The sequence below is a fragment of the Anguilla rostrata genome, chromosome 13 (genome assembly GCF_018555375.3).
Source record: "Anguilla rostrata isolate EN2019 chromosome 13, ASM1855537v3, whole genome shotgun sequence".
Lineage (NCBI taxonomy): Eukaryota > Metazoa > Chordata > Actinopteri > Anguilliformes > Anguillidae > Anguilla > Anguilla rostrata.
Window position 1 is genome coordinate 28,675,723 of NC_057945.1, and position 12,084 is coordinate 28,687,806.

The 12,084-nt window shown below is 41.7% G+C and overlaps 1 protein-coding gene across 18 annotated transcripts in view; it reads left to right on the forward strand.

Annotated features, from left to right (window-relative positions):
- The window catches only part of chl1b (cell adhesion molecule L1-like b), a 74,284-nt gene that overhangs the window by 35,338 nt on the left and 26,862 nt on the right, over nucleotides 1-12,084 (forward strand). For 3 of the 18 annotated variants that reach the window (XM_064304866.1, XM_064304863.1, XM_064304865.1), the window contains exons 1-5: nucleotides 1,158-1,363; nucleotides 8,891-9,090; nucleotides 9,832-9,849; nucleotides 10,021-10,129; nucleotides 10,559-10,749. In XM_064304866.1, the coding sequence (XP_064160936.1) occupies nucleotides 8,997-9,090; nucleotides 9,832-9,849; nucleotides 10,021-10,129; nucleotides 10,559-10,749 (412 nt within the window). In that variant the 5' untranslated portion in view covers nucleotides 1,158-1,363; nucleotides 8,891-8,996. Of the gene's footprint in view, nucleotides 1-1,151; nucleotides 1,364-1,649; nucleotides 1,669-8,890; nucleotides 9,091-9,831; nucleotides 9,850-10,020; nucleotides 10,130-10,558; nucleotides 10,750-12,084 lie in introns of those variants that run through there. The other 15 variants (XM_064304855.1, XM_064304860.1, XM_064304869.1 and 12 more) reach the window with 12 other exon arrangements.

The window sequence follows — 12,084 nt, forward strand, 5'->3', positions numbered from 1 at the left end:
GCATGCAGAAAATTACTATAAAACACAAAACATATATAAATGTATTACCACATTGATGATTTCCCACTGAAGAATCTGATAATATAAATTCAAATGCTTTGCTTTATAAGATGCATTTTAATTCCCACTACTGTACAATCATGCAACAAAGATAACCTTACAAGTCCTACAGTACATTGCCAGTACGGCCTAGAAAGAGCATCTCTCTAACCGTTTCTGCAGCAGTTCCACAGCTCACATCAGCATAATTCAAGTGAGACGCCCCCTTTTCCCTCCTCCCCTCTCCACCCGTCTCTTCCCCTCCTTCTCCTTTCCCCATTCTCCTCAGTATATCCCCAAGCCTGAGATCATGGTCCACACCATATATCATACAGATTGTCGGCAGCCCTCCCCCAGGATGGCGATAGAAATCCGGGCTCTCTGGTGGACCGTGCAGCATGTGTAATTGGCTGTCCCAGTGTTGTATGTTTTGTCAGCAGATCACGCACTGTGCTGGTTCCCATCTGTGCAGGCTTGGACTGATTACCAACTGGTGTCAATCCACCACACCTAACCAACCAATGCCTAGCAAAATCCTATTATTGCTCTAATCCAATTGGCTCACAGCTTTGAGCAAATAGGGAAAATAAATAATACAAGCCAATGGCCAAAGACATTGATCTAATATATTCAGTTAATGCCATGTTTTGTTTTTTTTCAAACAAGAAATCAGACCAACACAGATTGTCTCTACAAAAAAAACAAACAAACAAACAAAAATAACAGCTGAACATTATGCATCCTCTATCTTTTGTCAAAGACATACAGAAAATTTCCCTGGCGTTAGGAATTGTCTATACCTCACAGAGGACTGCACAGACCTGTCACTAGAGAATTTACTCACCGTCTGAGTAATCTCCAAAATGCTGCTCGTGCACATACTATGGTTTCTGCCATCTACTACAGCTGTGCTGTCCTCCAGTGTCCTCCAAATGCATCCTGGTGTTTTCAAACATAAAGTGTACATATTTGTAAAGGCAAAGACCAGGGGGAGAAAATGGAGCTTGCTCATCTGCCATTCCTCTACTTTTCCTCTCCCTTTTGTACACACCCAGTGAATAGCCTTTAGATCTGGCTTTGTTGGAATGATTGTCAGTGGCTTAATGAGCTTCTTTGCCAAGTGAGAAGCTTTGGCAACATATGTCTCCACACTTCCTCTCAAGCGGGGAACGCCACAAAGCGCCCTGTAGAGAACTGTCCCTGGATATCGTCACACATTACACTTCCTGCATGCCGTGCTCCGCTTTCCCTTGGATTGAGTGCACACGAGGGAAATTGTTGTTCAGACCCTTTTGGGAAGATCGCTGAGATGAAGTCTTCTCTTGTAAGTAACGCCGTTTTTCCCGACGTCGTTGTTTCTCCGCTGACAGTTAAAAGGGCAAGATATTTGTTGTCATTATTGCGCGGTAGTGGCGCTTGTTGAAGACTTGGTGCGTTTTATCGCAGAGAGCATCCGTACTGTCATCTGCCTTGCGAATTAACTGACAGAAAGGCGAACCTCATGCTTCTCCGAATTCACAAGTTGAATGGGCTACACAGACCTGCGTTGTTCTGACATTGAAGGAGAAGAGCGGATTGCTTGGTGGACCCTATCAAAAGATTGTTCACGCTTTGTTCACTTACTAACGCGTAAGTTATTTTTTAAAGAAGTTGTTGGTTAAAATACACCGGGAAAAAAACGGCTAAGAAATCATAATTAATCATTCGAAAGTCTGCCGCTGCTCCTCTCTGCTTCTGTTTCTTGAACTTTAGGCTACTATAATTATAAGGATGTCACATGGATATCGTTTTGAAGCCCTGCACTAATATATTTCCTATATTTTATAGAATAACTTTTTTTTAAATATATATAATTTATTATTTAAAACGATGTATTGGTGAACAATACACTCCCGCCGGCTTAGATGCTGTAATGTTGTCTGGTCATATGGGCTGAACTAAACCCAGATAAAGAGCCTTTTCACAGCTGGATTCTGCCCTGCATGTCTGGTGTCATGAATGACATTAGTCTCATTCCACAGAGTGTCTGTATTTCATGCGTAGATGTGCTGTTAGAAAATATTAATTAAAATATGTTATTCGACTTCACATTGATATAGTAGGCCTAGTCATTGGAATAATTAATGACAAAACATGTTTTGAGTCTCATCGCGGAAGCAGCACCCTGCAGTTAATTCTTAACTCCTTTGTTATTCTGTGAAGGAAGCACTGGTTTTTTGCTCATTTCTGGCATATCTTTCAAACAGTAAACTTTGGGGATACTGTGCAGATGCCCAGCTGCTGCTGAGAGCCGGAAGTAGAGTACAAAATACAGTGAATCTGTCAAACATATGTCATACATTGGAAATATGTCTCAGGTATTAAAAAAAAAAAAAGTTAAATAAATAAATAAATAAATACATTTTAGATGTATAGGCTATTTGGACTGAACAAAATATCCCTTATAATAAATATTACTTTATTCAATGTATTTCTGTATCTGTGTTAAGAAATAAGTATTTTCCTCTATAGTACAAAGTAAATTGCTTCAGGCTTTTGACAGAAGAAGGGATTTGGGATATAAGCACCATCCATCATGCCCTACATTGGCAGGGCTTTATCCTGGGAAATTACCAACATCAGTCAGCTCCTGAGAATGAACACAGCGAAGACCTCGCCACTTTCGCTCACACAAAATTATATCCTTGTCTCTGCAGTCCCTGTTTCACATCCATTACACTCCAGGCCACTCGTTTAGGATCAGAGAATAATATGATCACGGTCCACGGTGAGATGCTCTCCTCAGTGGCTCAGAACTTCAAAGAGTACTGAGAAAAAAACCATTGCTGATTCAGCAAAATGGAGTGATTCATAGTTTGAACAGTTTGTGTATTAAACACAAAGCTGTTAATCATTTAATTGGCACTTCGTTTGCACCCTCTCAGGGCTTGGGAGCAATTTATATGTGTCCTCTGGCCACCGAGCTCTTTGAAATCAACTCTTCAACTGATGGGCAGCATTGTGGTGTGGAGTTTTTGTTCCATTTTTATGAGTCATGTTCATCACAATCACAATGTTTGTTGTGTAGGCATCTGTGTGTCTGTGTGTGGGTGTGGTTTTTAACCCTGCAGATATCCTGTATTCAGGAGCTGAACAGAAATGGCAGAGTGCAGGTGTTAACATTTTTCTTCGTTTGTGGAAGGTGGCCAGAGGTTTTGAAACGAGAAAGTGGAACACTGTTCTGCATGCCCTTGAGAGAAGGGCAATCCTTTCACTGTATACCCAGCCATGCCCTGTAAATAGGAAATGTGTTAAATGCATTCAAAGTACAAATGTTGGACATACTGTATAAACATGTCTGCTAAGTACATAGTGAATTATATCATGATTCACTACCAAATCATGCTATTTCTCAGATTGACTGAATCAGAATCATTGAATCATCTGTGGCGGATTCTTTTTTGGATTCTTTAAATGAAATAATTTATGAATGCAATAAATATGCTGCAATCCCTACATTGAACAGTAGGGCGCATTGCAAATTTGATCATTTCAAATTTTCACGCACGGCACAATTCATAATTGCACTGTTTATTCACTGATGAGATCAAAAAGGATCTAGATATTTGTGCCAGGGACAACAATTGTGATATAAAATGGGGAAAATGGGAGCATTTACCACCTCATTAGGCAAATAAACTATAGAACTATATTACCTCATTAGGGAAACTAGCTATACTTAGCACAGAGATAAAGACAGAAAAAAGACCACAGACATTTTTTCGTTTAATCAGGCATCCTATGTATTTTATAATGCTTAATATCTCATGTTCATGATGGTGAGCCATTCACCAAGTGCGAAGCCCATCACAGTGGTACTGAGAAAATCCTTATGCAAGATCTCATGGAGCACTGTGGTACACGAAAGTCCCAAGAGCAAAGTGCTGGCTGACCAGTAAAAAAGTAACTGCCCTGTGAGGTCACATTGCTTATGGTTAACCAAAAAGGCTCCTCCATGGAGCTGTCACTTGAGGCTTGTCACATTCAGTTGTTGGTCCTTCGGGGGTCGCTCAAGGTCGGCGAGAGAGTTCACGCATCCACCGGGGAGGGGAGTCAGGGGGTCCGCAGTTCATTTGCGTGGCTCCACACCATCCATCTTCATCCTCCCCATGTCCTGCTCTCCGGCTACCGTTCTCTCCTTCCATCCTCCTCTCCCTCCCCCACCTCATCCACCTGCTCCCAACACAGACTGCTGAAATATTAATGGTGTTGTAATTGAACTGTTCGCTTGCTGGCATGCATGCAAAAAGGAGCGAGACTGAGCCAAATCTCAATTAGACAAGCTTATTATTTAATATTGCTCTAACTTCCTGATCTCATTAAGGAGGCGTGTTGCTGTTTAGCTGCGACTGTGGAAGTTTTAATAATAAATGAATTGCGTTCACGAGCGCAGAGCGGAATCTGTGGGAATTTTCAGATCTTGTTTGTGCTGTTAGGACCTCTGTTAGCTACGGGTCAAACTGGAACAAATGACAAATTAGGGAGCGATGTAATGGCATATTTTAGCAGAGTCAATTAGCTGCACTGCGTGGTACGATTCAACAAGTCACATCGGGGCCCACATCACGACCCACAATGTAGAGTTAGAACAGACAGATATTCAGCCGTCGTAGAAGTAGATGCAGAACTGGGGCGACGTGGGAACGACAGCTGGGTAGTACTGAATCACAACAAAATGGGAACCTGTTGGGAGGGCCAAAAGGAAGAAAAAGATACGACAAATGATCAAGCACAGCACTGTGCAGATGGACTAATTGCTTTTTAATGTTAATTCATTCCTCCATTATACTCTGTAATATGGCTGAAATCGGGATGCCATCACGGTGATTATCTGGAGAGCCGGTGGAGAGTGGCGTTCTTGTCTTCCAGTGTTGGCTGTTTGGTACGCAGTGTATTCTAATCCAGCCTGACAAGGTAGGATGTACTTAATCCTATTACAGGCTTGCAGATAAAATGCAGAGTGCCATACGGCCTGCAAGGCTGCAGAGCTTTAAGTGAAAGAGGAAATTAAACTATATGTGAACCCTGCCCAGTGACCACAGAGATGAGGTTCATGCAGCAGTCATACTGTACATGAAATCAACTGAACATGCTGAAATCATACTGAAAACTATCATGACATTCTTGGCTGATGTAAAGTTGCAAGAATTGAACGTGAAAAAAAAATCAAGCGGGTGTTACCTGCTGAGGTGAGCAGGAAAAGTATCTGAGGGTGACAGTGGTAACAGCTGCCTACTAACATTGGCCCCAGGATTTATTTTGGTTTATAACATGATCACAGTTTTCAGCCTGGATTCAGTGTCCTGAACTTGTCATTTACGATGGCAAAATATAAACAAGTAATTGCCAGAACTTTCTTTTAATTTTGGTATTATTGAATATGCCAAACTGTGACCATGAAAAAAAACACATTAATTTAACTGTTTGACAAATTTTAATTCAAATGTTGGTTGAACCTAGGCCTTTATTGTTTTGTAGGACATAGAAATTAAACTGGAATGATGGCTGATGTGATGAATTCACACAGAGTAGTGGGACGGCAGTCGTTTCCTCTGAGCTGGGAGTGGGTGACTTTGGTACGGCAGGCAGTCAATCACTTGTTATCTACCATTCTGCCCTCTAAAGATTGAATTGCTAATTTAAATCAAAGGTTCCCACAGCAGTGTGAGCTTTGTTCTCATTTGACCGGCTGAATGGATGTGCTTTGGTTTTACGGTGCACTTACGCATTCGTAATTGCCTTTGTTTAAAATTCTAAATGATTTTTCCAGATGAGGTCGATCAGTGACTCTGAGTGGTCTGGTGTACTGTAGCATAGAACAATGTGGCCCCAGGTTTTGGGTTCATTGAGTGTTGCACCCTTGTCCACAGCTGACCTCATGGCTTTTTTTGTCCTCCATTGTAGCTTAAAGAGGTCAGGAGCACAGCGGTACCATCTTTCTGTCCAAGGTTAGCAGCATTTGACCTCCTGGTGCCTTTATCAATGTCAGGCTTGAGGGTTATTGGTATCGAGGGGAGGGATTAACTGCTACCAGCAGTCCTAACAGAGCCACTCTACAGAAGTATTATATGTGTGGAAGACATAGACCCCATCATTACTGTGTCTGCCACTTTAGACCTGTGATTTCTGTACCTCCTCAATTCTGATAGGCACATTATAAAGCGATGCCACTGATCATTCCCCCACAGTGGAGGAAGTACTGAAATCAGATGGTGAGCAGCGTGTGGATGGACCATAATCCATCTCAGTGATGCTAGGCTGATAAAGCGAAGGGCCGAAAACAGCTGGGAAACTGGAACACATTGTCTTGTGAGGGCCGTAAGCCCCCCTCTTAAACACGTTAAACATCCCTGCAAAGACCAATCCAATTAGTGCGCTATCCCACCTTTTGATTTTAATCTGGGTAGTGCTACACAAATCACCATCTGTGGGAAACTACAAGGTGGCAGCCCCACAAACAACTGTAGCGCCTGGGGCGGTTTTTGTTTGCATGTTTTATTCCTGTACTCATTATTATTGTAGAGATCATGGTGTCGTCAGAGTGTTCAGGGCCTGGATCAAGCCCCTTTGAATTTGTGCTGTGATTAAAATGGATGGAACTTTGAACCCTTTATGTTTCATGTCCCCCCGGTGACATCGCAGAGGTCATCTAAGATGTCAGATGACCAAACACTTGAGCCACTATGGCTTACCAGAATTAATGAAATTACTCAGAGACACGGGAAGTGGTCCATTTTGAAAATAGAAGCCCACAGAGAAATAAATTAAATTGGCTCTTTCACTGTCTTGTCAATTATTCAATTACTTTTCATGAACTGCCATTTGACCTCCATGTTTTAATTGGATTTGTGAGCTGAGGGAGGAGATTAAGGAAGCAAACATAAGACTGTCTTCCTGAAAACACTCTAAAAAGCTGAAGCTGAAAAGATAAAAAGCCAGCTGTTGCTGAAAACAGCAGGTCCATCGGAGCATGGCTATCTCTAACGGCAGCTCCCTCCTGTTGAAATAAAGAGCTTTGCGGTCAGGGATTCCCCTGTCCCAATGCAAATCTTTTTCTGGCTTTTAAGTTCAGACATCATGGCAAGTAGATGGCTCTTCAGGCAGTCATATCTTGGCTTTTGTTACAACCCAAAGGTATTGAAATATTATTATTATTCCTGTTCAAAGACTATATATATATATGGTCTTTTTAGTTTTACCATGGAGGTTTTCTATGTGTGTTTATGAGGATGGCTAATATCTTTAAGTATTCGGCAACTCTCCGTGAGCCCTCTATGATTTATGATTCAGGTGTTGGAATCTACGTAGATTTATTTAGAGTCACAAGTCTACCCTCCAGCGCATGCACACACACACACACACACACACACACACACCAGATTTTGAGGAAAAAAGCAAGGCAGTAGAGTCACTGAATTCTGAACTCTGAAGCATCCTACACTGCTCTTCATTTTACAATTTACAGCTGAAATGAGAGCAACCTAATGAGCTGGGTCACTGCCAGCATAAGGGAAGCTAATGAACAACAGAGGAGATTCCATCGCAGAGGCTTATGGGTAATGTTGCCACCAGTGTGTGCATTCCTGTGTCCTTTACCTCCTCCCCCATTCTGTTCTTGTAAAATGAAGCTCATTATGGTCTGCCCTATTCATATTCTGGGTGCAAAATATGCCTGTTTTTTATTTTTTTATTTTTTTATTTTTTTCACGCAGCTTCGTCCGGCTGCAAGAACAGCCGACTGCTAATTTAGCACTCTTAATGTCGAAGTTCCTTTCAGATACAAGAGTTTGGGGACCCAGCTGAATTCATATCTCTAATGACCTCTAAACATCTTTATTAAAACTGCCTACATTTCTATAAGAACAGTGCAACAATGGGTATGCAAATAGTTGCCTTAAATCCAAGTTAATTTGAAAATGTATTTTATTTAACCAGGAGCCAAATGATTCCTTTCTCAGTTACAGAGATGACCTGAGTAAGTAAGTAGGCAATGTGTGGGTCTGTATGTCCAATGAAATGCAAAAAAAAAAAAAAAAAATCAGGTGGTTGGATTGAAAGAGCCAGTTTTGGAATGTGAGCAGGACACCAGGGTTAACTCTTACAGCAAATGCTATGGGATTTTTAAAGACCACAGAGTTGAAACCGTGGTTAAAATATAATCCCCATCTCAGCCTCCACAACTGCTCTGGGAAATCGGTTCATCATTGGCAGGGACTACTGCTCCCTACTGGCCCACCAACAACCCACGCAACCGTGCCACTGTTTCCCTAGGAAGTCTGTTCAAGCCCTAACTAAGCTCAACCACATCTCATTAGATAGGAAGGCATGTGGTATAGTTTCCAGCAGATAAAACAATTCTTCCAAGCTAAACATCATCTTATTTTGTTGGTGGTCTCATCTGCTCCTATAATGTGTAATTTTTTCATATCATTGATGTTTGCTGCAACAGTACCTGTGTATTAAAAAGACTGCAGAGAGTTCCACCTTTAAAAAATAAGAAAAACTCATAAAAGGTTGTACAGTTGTGCATATTAATATGCTTTCTGTCATGTGCACTGACAAACAAACCGAAAGTCCCTGGGGTCTCTTGGGAGGATGTGCTGTATAGAGCGTTGCAGTATAGATCAGTGTGGCGGGCTGCTTTTGAAATTTATTGAAAAGGTGGGGGGGGGGGGGGGTGTGGGCCTTCAGAAGCTTCAGTGACTGTTACAGTACGGCGGGAAGCGGAGAGCCCGTTGAGCCGCCGGGGGGGTTGTGCGTGATTTACTTTGGGAGTGTGGCGGGATTAACGGAGAGTTCCGTGTGCTCGCAGGTGTCGCGTGCTGACGTGCCGCTGACTGAGATGAACTGAGAAGCGGGAGGGAGCAGCAGCGTGGTTTCTTCCCCGAACTCCAAAGGTTCCCCTCAGCCGTAGAGCAATGAGTTTGCTCCCGGGCCCGGGCGTGGCCTTCCTGTTGGGCGTGGCCTCCAGCATCATCTGCCTTGCCCCTGCCCTTGACATCCCACTAGAGGGTAAGTGCTCTCCCTTGCCGCGCCTGAGGTTTGTTGTGCAATTTGCTTCATGACACATTCTTTAATTCCCCTGTGTTGATTTCATTTTTTGTCTATATTCACAAATGTCTACCATTTTCACTGAATCGCTGTGCTCCTCACAATGCCAGAAGGTACCTTATATTGTGTATAACCTGACTGTCTAATCTTGACTGTCATAAGCGCTTTGGCCCTGCCAGACCAGGAGTGGTCTAGTGAAGCCCTCCTGGTTTATGAACCCTCACAGCAAAACAGATTTTAATTTTCACTAAATGGTTTTCTGTCACAAAACATTCATAGGTAATTGGAAAGCAGAATATATGTCAACAGAATCATATTTGTCCAAATTAATCTCAAATGTTTAATGAAAAGCCCTTGCAGGTTTGCTCATATTGCATGCAGGTATTCTGCAATCACTGATGCTGGAGTTACGATGCATATATTATGGTTTCCTTGGAAACCTGACTCGAGGATTCTTCACATACATTATTCAGATCCCCGACTTTGAGGGATCATTTTAATGAAATATTTGGAAATCTTTGAAAAATACAATATGTCTTGATGTCTGTAGACGTATAAAGGCATTTTGTCAATGTGGAATGTACGTGCAAATCATTCAAACAAATAAAATGGGCCCAAAGATGTGCTGAACTTGCTAATATAATATGCATAAAACCACTGAATGTGTTTCTGTTCTTTTTCCTGCTGCCATGGATTGTATAGTTTTAGATCAAGTAAACAGTAAGTTTATCATGTTACTTAATTTAAATATTAATTTTTTATCCTTCTATGTGTGTGTGTGTGTGTGTGTGTGCGTGTGTGTCCACATATACATTAACACGCCCTAACACACACCTGACACCATATTGTTTCAGCTAACCTCTCAGTATTGTCTTTGCTGTTACTGTCCAGTTGAGCAGCTGCCCACCATCACTGCTCAGGCTCCCAGCTTTCTGATCGCCTTCCCGTTTGACGAGAGCTTCTCCATGACGTGTGAAGCCAAAGGCAATCCCGAGCCCACGTGAGTGAGACGCACAGGAGAGGCTCCGCCGATACGCGCTTGTTGTTCACCACTCAGGCTGCAACATGTTCCACAGCTTGCCTTTCAGGTTTTGAAACCGCAGTGCTGTGCTTGACTTTACATTGTAATATTGTTTGTTTGCATAGCACGTTGCCTTACGCAGAACGACTTATGTTTGAAGTACTGCATATTTGTAAAGCTGTATATAATCGCAGAGTAATTCAAGTTAAGCGCGTGACATCTATATTATAGTTGTGCTCCATGCAGGATTGGAATCTGTAACCTTTGGGTTATGAATTGAGTTTCTTAACCATTGCATCACACTATCTGGGCTTGGCTAGTGCACTTACTATAATTACTGACTGCCATGCCTTTTTGTTACTACTGGAGCTTTTGTGTATATATGGAAGTTCTCTTTTTGCCCACTAGATACCGGTGGACAAAAAATGGCCGGGAGTTTGACCCACAGCAAGACTCCAGGGTGATAAAGGAGGGAAACTCTGGGACGTTTGCAATCCTAAATAAAGGAAACCTGACACAGTATCAGGGAAAGTATCGCTGTCACGCGTCCAATAAACTGGGAACGGCCATATCTGAGGAGATTGAATTCATCGTGCCCCGTGAGTAACAAGTCTTTCCAAGGTTAAGAGTTTTTCAAATTGATTCAGGAACAGAAATCCGCTGCTTTTTTTTTTTCTTTTACTTGCTGGATAGTGAACATTGTACTTGCTGAGCAGAATGATTTTGAAACCCCAGAGTCCTCTTACCCTCCAGTTCCATCACATTTACACCTGGAGACTGTAGAACAGAAATAGAGTGATGCAGCCTTTCCATCACCCCCCCTCAATATATTTTTCATTTCATCTCAGAACAGGTACATAAATCATCAAAGGAAACCCAGGCCAGTGGGAACTAGCACGCATGTGACAGAATCTGGCTGGGTTCCACTCACTCAGCACTATATGTGCTGTGAAATCCAAATAACAATATTGAACATACAATTTTAAAAAATATGTATGATAAACAACCACAGATATAGCAGCAAGTATGGGTGCAAAGCAAATTAAAGTATAACCGAGCAGAACTGCAGACCCTTGAAATATTTGTATATATGTATGTATGTTATAGGATATATTTAGTATTTAATGCCATTATACAGATATTGGAAATTGAGCAGCTTCATGCCTGAAAAGTAATCTCCTGCTTTCTAAACAATTCCAAAGTGCAATTTCTAGAAGTACATCCCAGTTGCAGTCTGGGATGTACTTTTATTTTATATTTATTTGGTTACAACAAATTCTCAGAAGTACCCAGTGAGTTACTGGATGACCAAGATATTTGACTGTCATTATTGCCTGTGCAAAGCTCCGAAGCTTTGTTTGGTGTGAACAAACTCGGATTTATGGTCTTTGAAGCACACCTTACATTTGAACAGCTCATTGTGGTATGTTGTGATCAAAGAAACATGCCTCTAACAAATTGATAAAGCAGCACCCCAAGGATCATGCGTACCACATGTTCATATGTTTAGTGGTTGAAGAAGTGGAGAAAGATAATGTCCATGATTAATGAAAATCAGTTTACAACATGCCCATAGATCAGTGCTACGGAATTCCGTGTTAACAGTTTCCAGTGCTGGAAACTGAAGTTCCCTATAATACATTTGTCCCTGAAAATGTCCAGAATCAGCTTTGCTTAACTGGACTTACTTCAGCTACCAACACTGGAATAGATTGAAGATGACAAAATACACAGATTCTTACTGGTACATTATATACTGACATATTCAGCTTGCAACTTATCTTTAGAACACAGCACAGTATACCAGCACATATAGACAAAAATGCACAAAAAAATGAACCTGAGATGGACACATTCAATGGCCAAACATCATAATGGTAAAGGAAAGTGAGGGGCAGCATGATTTAACAGAAGAATTAGAGCTAGAGCATTAG